The 14,888-nt window shown below is 41.6% G+C and overlaps 1 protein-coding gene across 19 annotated transcripts in view; it reads left to right on the top strand.

The window, feature by feature from the left end:
• The window catches only part of PTPRK (protein tyrosine phosphatase receptor type K), a 402,371-nt gene that overhangs the window by 342,308 nt on the left and 45,175 nt on the right, over positions 1 to 14,888 (top strand). For 17 of the 19 annotated variants that reach the window (XM_077289403.1, XM_077289389.1, XM_077289390.1 and 14 more), the window contains one exon: positions 7,396 to 7,556. In XM_077289403.1, the coding sequence (XP_077145518.1) occupies positions 7,396 to 7,556 (161 nt within the window). Of the gene's footprint in view, positions 1 to 7,395; positions 7,557 to 11,052; positions 11,179 to 14,888 lie in introns of those variants that run through there. The other 2 variants (XM_077289405.1, XM_077289404.1) reach the window with 2 other exon arrangements.

Consider the following 14,888-nt stretch of genomic DNA (forward strand, 5'->3'; position numbering starts at 1 on the left):
AACCTATCCCCGAAAAAAAACTGAGAGAGGTTGAAGACACACTTTGAAATCCTAGGAAATCGTTGGCAGCTCTGGTTGACAGTCATTGCCAGCTGAAAAGGTGATTTTGTAACACAAACTAAGGTACTGGTTCCCAACTTGCTTTTTTGAGGTCTTTTTTGAGGTTTGTTTAGCTTGACCCAGAATTTTGAGTTAAAAGAACTTTTTACAAAATTTTGTTTTAAAGCTTATTTTATACTGTAAGTTAAAAGAAGCAGTGGGGCTGATCCTAATTTTCTTTTCACGGCAGATTTGCAAAGTAATGGGCTTTTTGCATTTATGTACATTTTCCTTTCAAGCAAGGGGGCATCAACATTGATTTTTCTCTTGGGGGCGTTTACTTTTTCTCTGTATGACATTGCCCAATGAAAATAAGACATCATCATTAAGGGGGGAAAACAGAAAGCAAATGCGGTCAGAGCAGGTTTTCAGTGTGATCTGGTGTCTACAGAAAAAAAAGTTGTTAATCGTTCCTCTCAGTACAATACAGTTTCAAATTTAAAAAAAAAATCTGTGAAAGGTTCTCTTTGTCATGAGCCTACTTCGGTGACTGATGCTGGTATTGACCAGAATAGTTAGTAGCAGGCTGTAGTGTGGAAACTTTTCTGAAAAGACCGCTTCAGTAATACATCCCCCTTCATCGGTTAGAACCTCATTTTTTTAAATTTTGCAGAAAATGTGTTGCAATATTGGCGAACTCAACAGTTTAATCATTTACAAGTACCATGTAACACCAGCATGCAGCCTAATGACACATTCTAGGTCTGACACGTTGCTGCATTGATAATGTTCTTTTAGAATCAATGAACAATAACATTTGTTTTAAAGGGAATCTGTCAGCAGGTGTTTGCTATGTAATCTGAAGGTAGACGCTGAAACACAGAATTCAGGGATGTGTCACTTGTCAAAAGTATGTGCAGTTGTTTACAAACTGTGAAGGATTGACATTGCTGGACTACACTAGACCAGCAACGTCCCCTCCTGTGATAAGCACCTCACTGTCTATGGACCTTGTACATTGAGAGCCTGGTGTGGGCGGGGTTAGCTTAGTCAGCTCTGCTTCATTCTAAATCTACAAGCTCTGATTATGTCAGAAAGGCTGCACCCAGCAATCAAAGTGATACATCATTGGATTCAGCTTCTTTTTGCTTACATTAAGCTGCTCTCAGATGAGAAAAAGGGAAGCCCATTTTCAGTAATATAACGTGTCGGTGCTGAGGAATCAAGCTTTGAAACCATATACACTCACCGGCCACTTTATTAGGTACACCATGCTAGTAACGGGTTGGACCCCCTTTTGCCTTCAGAACTGCCTCAATTCTTCGTGGCATAGATTCAACAAGGTGCTGGAAGCATTCCTCAGAGATTTTGGTCCATATTGACATGATGGCATCACACAGTTGCCGCAGATTTGTCGGCTGCACATCCCAAAGATGCTCCATACAAGGCAGGATGGATCCATGTTTTCATGTTGTTTACGCCAAATTCTGACCCTACCATCTGAATGTCGCAGCAGAAATCGAGACTCATCAGATCAAGCAACGTTTTTCCAATCTTCTACTGTCCAATTTCGATGAGCTTGTACAAATTGTAGCCTCAGTTTCCTGTTCTTAGCTGAAAGGAGTGGTACCCGGTGTGGTCTTCTGCTGCTGTAGCCCATCTGCCTCAAAGTTCGACGCACTGTGCGTTCAGAGATGCTCTTAGGCCTACCTTGGTTGTAACGGGTGGCGATTTGAGTCACTGTTGCCTTTCTATCAGCTCGAACCAGTCTGCCCATTCTCCTCTGACCTCTGGCATCAACAAGGCATTTCCGCCCACAGAACTGCCGCTCACTGGATTTTTTTTCTTTTTCGGACCATTCTCTGTAAACCCTAGAGATGGTTGTGCGTGAAAATCCCAGTAGATCAGCAGTTTCTGAAATACTCAGACCAGCCCTTCTGGCACCAACAACCATGCCACGTTCAAAGGCACTCAAATCACCTTTCTTCCCCATACTGATGCTCGGTTTGAACTGCAGGAGATTGTCTTGACCATGTCTACATGCCTAAATGCACTGAGTTGCCGCCATGTGATTGGCTGATTAGAAATTAAGTGTTAACAAGAAGTTGGACAGGTGTACCTAATAAAGTGGCCAGTGAGTGTATGCTAGTTAATTGGATAGCGCGTTGAGGGTCTAAGGCTGGAGTTACATTAGCGTATGGCATCGTATACAATATGCTAATGACCCCTGACTCCTGCTCTGCTGCGAGCGGGAGCTGAGTGTCAGTGATCTGATGCTCTCTCGCATGAGAGAATCTCAGCACAGGTGCCAAGGAGAGGGAGAAATTAATTTCTCCATCTCCTCCATTGTAGGCATCATCGGAAATCGCACCGCACTCGTGTGATATCCGAGTGCAGTGTGATATTTCACACGGACCCATAGACTTTTTTCGACATCAGCAAAAGTTATGAGATGTCAGAAATCTCATGCATACACTTAAGCTACAAGTCTGCAGTCACTCTATGTGGCTGCAGACTTGTGAATCTTCACATTGTGTGCGCTGTCAGGATTAATTCAGTGTCAATTCATTAGTGTTTTTGCAGCATTTTTTCAGCAATAGGAGGCAATTAAAAAGTGTGAAAAACACAACAGACATTTTTCGCTGTGTTTATAAAGTTTGTTTTTGTGAATAAAGCTAACTTTATTAAACATGTACAAAAAATGGGCGGCGTTTTACCGCCAAGAGAGCAGATTTTGGCTGCAGCAGAAATGCTGTGTGGGAACATAGCCTTACAGGACAGAAACCACTTGTTGATAACTGGGGATTAGTGATGATGAGTGAACGTGCTCGGATTAGGTGTTATCCAAGCCTTTCGGCGTGCTCGAAATATACCGTATGTTCGAGTCCCCGCGGCTGCATATCTCACGGCTGTTCCACAGGGATTTCCTAGCAAACAGGCAATTACTGCATATGTTGCGGCTGGCTAACATCCATGAGATATGCAGCCGCGGGGACTGGAACATATTATTCTAGTACATCGAAGACACTCGGTTAGCACCCAAGCATGCTTCCATAATGCCTTATCCGAGCACGTTTGCTCATCGCTCCCGATAGATGACGGACACCACTCGCCACCTAGCACAATGGCTCCCATACAAGTCGGGGAACATCAGCAGTTCATTGTGGCACGTTGTAAAGCATATATCTGAATGCCGTGAAAAGCAGCTCTGGCAAGATTGCTGTCCTATAATCAATGTAAAGAAAATAAAATAAAAAATGGCTACATGCATAAGATGAAATGTGATAAGAGGGTGATTATCATTAGTCGTCTTTAACCAGACATAGTGGATATATGCACCACTTACCTGCGTTTATAAAGCTTCATCTAAGCCGAACGGTATATGTTTGTCTTAAATGGGTCATCCATTATAGGACAAACTCATATTAATGGGCACAGGAAGGCAAAAAAAACCACAGACCGCTGTCACTCCTCCATACTGAGCATTGTGCCCCCCCCGCCAGCCCTGCCATCTACTGTACATCCTAAGCGCATCAGCCGATCACCTGAACAGTGTGTGAGTTAATGGGTCATCCATTATAGGACAAACTCGTATTAATGGGCCCAGGGAGGCAAAAAAAAACCCCAGACTGCTGCCACTCCTTCATACATGGCACTGTGCCCCCCACCAGCCCTGCCATCTACTGTATGAACATCCTAAGCGCTGCAGCCGATCACCTGAACAATGTGTTGGTAATTACTTGATGTGCATCCACAATTGAATAGCATGACTTCTGCTCTTATAAAACTTTGTGGCAGTGAGTATTGGATGACATTACATCCTGTGACCGTGGGATATAAGCAACCAAGCTGAAGCAGAGGTGGCGACACACATCAATATTTAAAACCGCCTTTGTACCTAATAAAAGACGCTGATGAGATTCCTCTCGCCTCTAATCCTGATGTATTATAAACCAAGAAACATCCAATGCATTAGCCCTGAATGAAATGAAATTCCTCAGCTGCCGTAATATGAAAGAGGGGGGGGCGAATCCTTAACTCAACAGTCATTTGTATTCATTAAAAATATAGCTTCATAACATTTACTGCCGAAGCTATTTGCAGCAGTTGACCTTCTACCCTGCCATTTCTATTTCAACCGTTCAGAAAAGCGTCTTGTTACCTGATATAAAAGCGATTTTTCCTGCCTAGTGGCGTGGATGTAAGGTTAGGCATTAAGTTGCAGAAATAATTTAACAAAGAAAAAAATTAAATTGGAAAGGTTCTTAGTTGCAGGGGATGCTTTGTTATTGTAGAAAATATTTCTTGTGATCGCAGAAAGAAGAAAGCTGCGGGCAACAACTAGATAACGCGCTTCGTACAGATCATGTATATGCAAAAGCTGAGAGTTGTCGTTGGCTCGGCGAAATGAATCAGAAGTGGATGGATATATCTTAAGTCAACTTTAACTGCTTCTCTCGGCAAGGAAATAAGAGGCACAAGAAAAATGTATGGATGTAGGGCCCGGAAATTTCATCAGATCTGCTGAACCTTATCTTGATCAAATATTCCCTTTCCTTCTGCATGTATTATGTATTGCCCAACAAGTGTACACAGCTAACATCCGTAAGTTTCTGCAATATGCATTGCATAGACAAGTCTGCGCCATACTAAAATATTTATTTTCTGTGTGAATGAGTTACACCTGCCAGCGGGGTTAATGTATGAAGGGATATTACAATGCAAACATGTGGACATTAATATTGCCGTAAGTGGTTGTCCAGCCTTGAGATATTGGTTGCGGCAAGGGCCGCTAGTAAGTGACAGCCAATGTTGCAGCTGAAAATAGCATTTTTGACATCCATTGCCCGATGCAGGTTGTCAGTAGCATTACTATCTGACTTAACTTCCTTTCTACTGCTGTTTGGTTCTCTTGGCTATGGTGATGCAATCAAATGCTTATAAATATTACCACTGATATTTTTTTGTATTCTACAACAATATTCTTCTTCATTTACAGGCGATGATTAGTGTTAAGATCATTAAATTGGTTTTGCCAGTTTTCAGGATTTCCAACCATCAGTAATTGACGAGTCTTTTTCCCTATTGTCTATATATAAAAGTTTGGTCAGTGATAATTTTTGGACCTGGAGGCGTTTGTGCAGTTTACTATAGTTGAAGATACTATAATTGCTGCTGAAGGCTTCAGATTACAATTTATACCCCTTGACCTTGATATTTTTGGATGAGTTAATCAGATGTAAAATCAGGTTGGCACCTCTGCCAGGATGTGGGAAGAATCACTTTGTACATCTGTTCATTTTCTGTGAAATTTATATTTATTAATTGTAAATCCGCACATAAGTGACATTCAGAGGCTTTTTTTTCCTTAAAGGGAATCTGTCACCAGGTTTTTGCTATGCCATCTGAGAGCAACAAGATGTGCAGAGACTCTGATTCCAGCAATGTATCACTTACTGGCCTGTATGTTGTGTTTTGTATAAAATCACTGCTGTATCTCCTGCACATCTACCAGTTCCCTGAATGCTGAGATCTCTATAACCCCGCCAACACCACTGATTGGCAACTTTCTATGTACACTGTACATAGGCAGAAAGCTGCCAATCCGTAGTGGGGATGGGGTTATACACAGCCCATGAAGGACTACATGGCAGCATATTTACTAATCCTCTAATGATAGTATCACTTTTAATCAGCAGGAGATTATCAAAACTACAGCAAACCGCACTGAAAGTAATAGGTCACTGCAATCAGGGCTTCTGTCTCTACTTTATCTGCTCTCAGATTAGGTGACACAGAAACCTGGTGACAGATTCCCTTTAAAGGCTTTTTCTCATCGACTTCCTCCTGGCTACATGCTTGCTGGAGATTGGTGCACTCCTGAAGATTGACAGTCAGTATGGCTGAGCTGCTGGCCAAAACTGGGGGCTCTCTCGGACTGCAAGCAAAGGCAGCAGCCTCCGCAGAATCGAGGCGCTCAGAGGCACAGGAGTTGGCCAGATCCAGCAATCCGGCCAGCTCAGAGCAGCACTTATAAGCGTGCCTGAGAAACCAGAAATCTCTATTAGATGATGAGCTCTACACTATAACATTAAAAATCCCCCCGTAAATTGCATAGTAGCTTGGCTTGAAAAGAACGTTGCAATTTTACCCATTTATAATTGAGAAAACCTTTGAGGATGTGTGCATTAGGCTGAGATCAGATGTCCTTGTATCATGGTCAGAGAACAGATCGCGATGCACGGTCTGGACACGGGTCTCCTGACCCGAACTTCACGGCCTCATGTATGGCTATTAGGCAGCTCAGGAGACTTGCGGACTGTAGTTACACCGGACATCTGAATGCGGCCTTACACTCTTATTTTCCTTGTGTTCCTTGAAGACCATGTTATGCTTCCATGCTGCTGTCAAACGTATGACCTCACTACTTGGCACTAAATGTGTTCCTGTTATCTGAAACCGAAGTAATGTTAAGGGAACATATAGTCTTTAAGGCATGCAACCTTAGTCATCAAGGGTCCAGCTTTGAGAGTGTTACGACTGGTTAGACGTCTTGTAATAGAGACTACAGCTGTAGATCAGGAGTAGTCTACTTACTGACGTGCCCATGTCTTTTTAGTTATGTGGGCAAAACAGTTCATTAGTTTCGCATGCGTATTCTGGAGCTTGGGCGATACAGTGAGGGAAATAAGGATTTGATCCCTTGCTGATTTTGTAAGTTTGCCCACTGACAAAGACATGAACAGTATATAATATTTAAGGGTAGGTAATTTTTAACAATGAGACGTAGAATATCAAAAATAAAATCCAAAAAATCACATTTTATAAAGTAAATACATTTATTTCCATTTTGCAGTGAGAAATAAGTATTTGATCCCCTACCAACCATTAAGAGTTCTGACTCCTACAGACCAGTTAGACGCGCCTAATCCACTCATTACCTGCATTAAAGACTGCTGTGACATCCATAGCTGCACTGAAAAATAATACGATGTTTATGCAAAATTGGAAATAATAGTTGCAGTTTACATCACATGTACAGCGTAAAAGGATATTACCAAGTTTGAAAGTTACCCGCTTTCCAAAGAATAGGGGATAATTTTTGCTGGTGGTCCGGCAGTTCAAATGACTGATCACCACTCCATTCACATGGGGTTCTTCTCTGGATCAGTGGGTATCGCAGCAGTCAGATCCCCAGGAATTGGGAAGATATCCCCTGTCCAACGTTAAAATTTTAATAGACAGCTTTTGTGTATGTGTAATCTGTATTTCTTTAACAGGTCTCGGCATTGGTAATACGCTAATCAGTTCTTTATACAAATTGGTGGCGCTAAACAAATATTTTTTACCTTACAGTAAACTGGCCAAGAAACGTAAGGATGCCATGGGTAACACCCGGCAGGAGATGACCCATATGGTGAATGCAATGGATAGAAGCTACGCAGATCAAAGTACCCTTCACGCAGAAGATCCTCTGTCCATCACCTATATGGATTCTCACAATTTCAGCCCTAGATGTAAGTATTGGCATAGTAAACAAATATTGAGTAACTTTGGACTAAATCTACCTTCACGTCGCGCTGCAGTGACCTCAAAATGTATTCTGTGTGTATGCTGATTAGTGTGTTGAAATTCAGCAAATGCTGTACCTCTCCATGGGGAGTGAATTATATACATAATGATTCATGCAGGAGTGCGTGCCAGTTTTTTTGTGTAAAACACCTTGAAATGTTGAATACTGTTTGCACAGTTTTGGCGGTTTTTTTACACTAGTCCTGGCCGGCTCTGCCAAAGTGGGTTGACCTTGGGTGAGACTGAACATTTCGAAGCCCGCCCAGCAAATTCATCAACTTTTATGCCACTTTAGTGGCTATGCCAGTAATGAGTGACAGACTGGAGTAAAATTCGGAGGAAGGGCACGCTGGTTGTAAGGTGCTCTTAATTCATGAAGTGGCATCCGTCTCTTAATGAATTTGGCGCTTCTTACTCCAGCGATGACTTCATTATGAGTGGTGTGCAAAATACAGGTCTTAAAGAACTGGACCTTTCCTCTATTGATATAAAATGTAGATCCTTCTAGAGCACTATATTTTGTTGACAATTGATTGACTTCCATAGTGGATTGAGGATTCTGCTTACCATGATTGCTGGTAACTAAATCTACTAAAACAATTGATTTATATCGCTCGTGTGACATATCTTAGGCGGAATTCACACTACACTTCAAACGTCTAGTGAGGCCTCCATTTAACTGACAGATGCCAAGTTGGATTACCCAACATCACTGTACTTCCATTTGTATGGAAGAGGGCAGTCTACTATATTGAGGCATCTGCAAAGATCAAGTCGACGTTTGGCTGTGCAGTTGCATACGTCGAGGTCCATCTGAGGTATATCTCTAAGAACTCTTGACTTATACCTCCAACATACCTGCAAATTCCATGTGAATAGACCTTAAGTGGGGTTCCCCCTAAATGCATTCATCACTTATGTGCTGGATAGGTAATAAACATGTGATTTCTGGCGGTTCAACTGTTGGCACTTCCAACAACGGGGGTCACAAAATCCCTGTGTAAATGGGAACATGGGTATACATGCATGACCTCCATTCTATTAGCTTCCATAGCTCTGATGAAGATGACCGTTTTGCCAGTCCCCATGATTGGACGGAATCCGAACAGTCAGACAACCCAATCGCCTACCCTGTGTAAACGTTATAATTGTAACCAGCCTTGCTTTACATTTCAAGGGCATTTTACAGTCTCTATATAATCTTAAGAAACTTGATTTATGTCATAGCCATGCAGTTATTTTGTGTAGCCTTTTTTAAACTAGAACTTCACGCTTACCTCCCCAAAGAGGTCACTCCTTACTACGGACTCTGTACAATCATTTGTAGGAAAGAAGAGCAGTATAGCTTGTACAACATTGTCTGAGATCAATGATTTTGGAAATACATTGCAGTGTTGTATTTTGTTACCGATCCTAACATTTTCTGCTTGTTTTCTGCATTTCTGGCAGTACTGTGATTGGCTGATCGAGCTCTCATTGACACGCTAAGCCATTCATCTGTCACATCTGCTTCTTCCAATGCCCCATTTTGCACAGTTGATGCATGATATTTTTTAAGCTGTATCAAGCATTCATATTCTGTTTGTCTTGTAAGTTGGCAGCATTATGAAACATGAGCACTATAGTAATATTCCGATGCCCCTATTTTCCAGTCTATACAGGAGTCAAGGTAGCTATACTCTGGACATCCATGTCTTCCGGTATTTGCCCTCACAAGTACCATCTTCCATTCGGTATTTCAAGACTGAAAATTTAAACTGAATTTCCACCCAAAATGTATAATTGTCCATCTCAAAAGCTAGAGCAATATCCAAAGTTGGGTCATCTATTTTTTTTTTTATAACTTGGAGATATTGCAAATATTGCTATTTTTGACCCATTAGTAAAAGCCATATTTGCTAAAGTGATCACCTTAATTTTCTTCCCCCAAGTAACTGTTAACTGATCTTGTTCAGAACTTCTGTCCCCCCATGTAGGGTTTTAAATTCCTACCTCACCCTACTGGTTCTGCTGGGCAGTATTGCTCCCACAAAATGAAGACTGTCTGCAGTACCGGAGTAGAGATGGGAGAATTGATTTGTCTGTGAATCTTCTTACCTTTTGGCATTCCTGGCTTCCTGTTTAATTGGCTAGGCTGGGGCAAAGTGTGTGTGTGTCACCAAAATCAACTAATCAAAAGAAGAGCCGGGTAGGTATGGAGACTCATGGACCTTTTTTCCAGTGGTCTCGTATTACTGATCTGGCCAATGGACCGGGGACCTGTGCAATGCTTTTCCCATCTCTATACCGGAGGCATGCTGCATTGCAATGTATGGTCCTCTAGTGCAGTGTTTCTCAACTCCAGTCCTCAAGACCCCACAACAGGTCATGTTTTCAGGATTTCCTTAGTATTGCATAGGCGATGGAAATAATGCTTGAGCAGGTGATGAAATTATCACCTGGGCAATACTAAGGAAATCCTGAAAACATGACCTGTTGTGGGGTCTTGAGGACTGGAGTTGAGAAACACTGCTCTAGTGCCATGTATCGCATGATGGACTGTTATTGAAATGAAGACTTCTGAATGATTGATTCACAGTTTATTGGTAATGACGATACCAGCACTGTTCAACTGTCACTAAACATGGCAAGTGGCCCAGTTGTGCCCTGACTAGTAGTCGGCTAGGTTTGTAAATTGAAGAAAAATACACCAAAACTAAACATATTGTATCAGTGCCGATATGTATTCTCAAAATAAACAAAATGATGGAATTTTGCTGCTGGACCCATACCTTTTTTCATAAGCCTGTTACATTATGGACCCCTACCTCTTTTCTTAAACCTGTTACATCACGGCCCCATAGCTCTTTTCTTAGGACTATTACATCACAGCTCCATATCAATTCTTGTGGCTGTACTACGTTGCGATTATGGACCCATCTCTTTTCATAGGCCCGTTGCATCATGGACCCGTGGCGGCTCTTAGCACTGTTACAATACGGACCCACATCTCTTTTCTTGGGCTTGTTACATTAAAGACCTCTATCTCTGATTTTTGCATGTTTGTCGTATCCAATTTTTCACAGCTGGAACATGTACCAGTTATAGTCTATGTATATTTTCACATGCCCGTGAAACACGGAGTCTGAATTGGGTCTCATTTGCTGATCGCACTCGCACATGTCAATGATTGGGTCTGTGATGTAACACAGCACACCGATATCATCAGTGTTGCATTCGTGTGCCGCTCATGAACGAAACGCAGACCTAGTTGGCGTAATTTTGAGTTGGTGCTCTCCCGCAGATTTGTTACATATTATGTTGTTGGCTTTTTTTTCTTGTGGATTTACTCACTTTTCTATAGCAGTCGATGTTATTGTGCTTAAATCTGTGTGTCTTTTTTTTTTTCAACTGCCCAAAATGGAGGTAATATGTATTTTCATGAGCTTTGTTTTCCTGCAGTGCCCAATGATCCACTTGTGCCGACTGCTGTGTTAGGTGAGGACCCAGTCTGGCATCATCACAGTTCATGCATGAATGACTAGTTGCATGTGCAATAGTACCGGCCTAGAGAGACATTGAAATGAATAGAAGCCAAAGCCTGTAAATTATAGCCATAAAAATACTGTTTAGATTTGGTGTTTTGTGGCAAGTTCCAGGAGCACTTATTTTTAAAGGGAATGTGTCAACAGAAAATTAACTTTAATTAACTTTAATTAAATTTTTTAATTTTAATTTTTTTTTTTAATATTTTTTTATGTAAACATGTTAATGTGCTTTTTTCCACCAATAACTATTAAAAATAAATCCTGCATACCCTCTTGTTTTACTCTGGCCCCTAAATTTAATATTAAAGTGTAACCGTCACTATATAAAAGTTCGTTATATATGACAGATGCTGCACAGTGTTGCTGAATAGTGGGGGTCCGGGTCTAGAGACCCCCTCCGATCAGTCAAAATACGGCTTTGAAGTGCGCAGCTCCTGCATGAGCTGTCTATGGTTCCATAACCACCTCTTTGAGAGTGAATGTAAGAACCCATAGACTAACTATGGAGCCCGCTAAGCATTCCATGCTTGGAGCTCATGTAGGAGAGCAATATTTTGACTGGTGATGAAGAGGACCTGGCCCCCCACTAATCAGCAGCACTGTGCAATGCATGTCATATAAAAGCTTTTTTATATAGTGTTTGTTACGTGGGTAACTATAACGTGTGCTGACATGTAATGCGGACCGTTATATGTGAAAACATTCTTTGTGCTCTGTACTGCTCACTCTTCATCTCATTATCATAATCACAATCATGGAGGTCAACACACCCTATATCATGTAGACTATGTATTGTGGATGGTGTGATCCTGTGCTATGTCAGAGCTCATCTATTCCCCATCTCTGCAAAGTGACCTAGGTCAAAATGAGAGCATGCCTAAGAAATTACCTTATAATAATAATGAATAATAATAATAATCTTTATATAGCGCCAACATATTCCTCAGCGCTTTATATAGAAGTCAATGAGTCCGATCCTGTCTATTGTTGTCTTTGGTCAAGTTGCTGCTGTACTGCATATCTCTAAATGCTGTTAGAGACTAGTCACCAGGTCAAAAGTGGCCAGGCCTCCCCGCACTGCTTCCTGAGAAAGTTGTTTCCGCCATATGGCCCCAGATTCATGGGCCTTTTACAGGTAATTTTCTTGTTCTTTACCAGAGAGTGAAGTGCTCACCGGATTCTCTGGTGCGTGTCCTTAGCACGCTCTTCATTATGACCCTGCGTTCCATACCCCCATTGGTAAAGGCCATAAAACTTGGCAACAAAGAGGGAAAAAAACACAATTCTGGAACTGGATAGTGGAATTAAGACAACGGGAAAAATTAGGCAGTGTAAATAAAATGGCAAGACCGACCCCTTTGACCTGGTGATAGGTTCTCTTTAACTACAAAGATTGCAGCCCTCATAATCACATACAGAAGATAGATGTCAAAAGCGCTAAAAAACGAAAATCAGAACATATTGGAGAAATATGTACCGTATTTTTTTGGTATTGATCCTTAAAAATCTCTGTGATACATTCCCTTTAAACAGTTGTATCTGTTTCATGCGCGGCGATACTCACTTCTCATATGTCCTCCTAGCCAAGTCCCTGTAAGTGTTCCATATCCTCCCACGCCTGGCATAAAACCAACTGGATGACCGCTGTAGCCCGCATCCTCGCTTTATTACGTTGTGGCGCTTGGAGCGTTTCGCCTTGTGCGTTACTTGGTACGTGTGGCACATAACGTGTCCCCTGGTTGTATGAAATGTTGGCAGCTTGTGATGGCAATGCTCAGGGCTCGGACTATAGAAGTGGTAATCTGGGCTAGCTGTAGCCGGTCGCTGCACATCCTAGCCCTGCCGCTGACATTCTGCTTACCGGGAATTATAGGTAAACGAGACACGTTCTATAAAACAGGTCGTGGGAGATTCCATCTATTGTTTGTTTGAGCGCAGTGCTCTTGGAGATTTCAGGCTACATTTTCTATTTCACGCCTCTGATACACCTCTTTTACAATTATCTCTTCCATGGTAAAAGCTTATCCAGATATAAACCTATAATATCGAGCTATTTTGAAGGGTTTACTTTCATTCTGATAAAACAAAGAGAAAATCTGCTGGTGTAAAATGAGTACCAGCAGGGAGCCTAGATGCATGGATGGGCCTTAGAAGTGCGCACACGTACAGATCTCAGACACGCTTCATTTCAGAGGAGAGGAGAACAGGCCGTATCATAGATTGATTTTCCCCTTCAATATCCAAAGAAAGTTCTATTTTGGGGACTTTAAATGATTTATTGTAATTTGTTAGGAGTAAAACCTTGTGGAAAATGTAATCCTGGTTTGTGTTGGTGTGGAATGTGTTTCGGATAGTGGCTCTGGTATAAGGGGTAACGTCTCTCCTTGTGGTGAGTGACGAGCCAAGTCTGGCATGTCAGCGTGAGGAGACTTAATAGCCTTGCATGCTCCTCTGGTAATTAAATATGCGAATTGTCTCTTCAGAGAACACGATGAGACTATTTTGAGGAACAAAAGTGACGATGATTGATGAACATAGTTTGTGAGAAATTTAAGGGGTTATACTACGCCTCTCACTTCGGTAATGAGTATTGCTGATGACGTTATTGCCCCACACACCACCTGACTCACGGACGAGATCGGCAAGTGTCATGTGTGCGCGGTTGTAATGTTATTAGAAGTGAGAGATGCCGGATATCCTTTCTAAGCTCGTATGGTTTTTACCATAACCAGCGACTTGCATTTACATTTTCTCACTATTTATAATGTTTATTGAATCCGTTTTATGTTTCTTTCTTGGTTACATCCCAGGGTTGTCTAGTTTATAGGACATAACACTGAAATGTACAGAGCACACAGTATATTATCCCACCCAATGTTCCTCTCAGTGTGTCTTGGGAGAACATCACAACTTTAGCTCCCAAACCTTTCTCTGACTATATGACAACTAGCTACACACATGCTTTGGGCTCAATTCATCATTTGTGGTTTTTGATAACTTTTTTCACCAAATTCATCAAAATGGCACACACTCTGTTTGCATGAAGTCCAAAACTCTCTTATTTGTGCTAACCATTTTGAGATTAGTGCAAAAAGTGGCATGCAAAGTAAAATGTAACATTTTGACATAAGTACATACAATCACTCCAGAAGGCAACTGGAGCATAGCTACACCCAATTTTGTGACGTATTCTTGTAAAAGTCATATTTCATGAATCTGTCTAAAACATCTGGAAAAGCCACAGTGGCATAAAAATCACATAACTAAACCAAGGCAGAAATTGTCACAAAGTCACTAATTAAAAGGTATTCCCGCCTAAAAACTAGCGGAAATGCAATGATGAATCTGGCACCTTGCCTTTTAATATGAGAATAATGCTTCATTGAGAAGGAATGGGGCTGAGCTGCAATATCCGATGCCTCCCGTGATCGAGCGTAACGCTATTTCTCGAGTGGAGAAAAAAACAAAGGCTTTGTTTCTTATCCCAGACAGTTAAAGGGTATATTCCGACACTACAAATTTGTTACCGAAATCTCTCATGTGAAATATCCTTCAGATATAGGGAAGTGATTTTCATCTCCAGAAATCTGAAGGCAATCAGCCGTGTGCATCCTCCTTAACACCTGATTCCTGCTACGCTCTTTTAGTAGCTGCAGAGAAATAGACATTGCAGGGAAAATCGCCGTTCTTTTTCCTGTGTATAGTGCTCCTTCAAGGAGTCGAGATTTGAAAAAAAGGTCGTAGTGTATT

This window comes from Ranitomeya variabilis, chromosome 2 (genome assembly GCF_051348905.1).
Source record: "Ranitomeya variabilis isolate aRanVar5 chromosome 2, aRanVar5.hap1, whole genome shotgun sequence".
Taxonomy (NCBI): Eukaryota; Metazoa; Chordata; class Amphibia; order Anura; family Dendrobatidae; genus Ranitomeya; species Ranitomeya variabilis.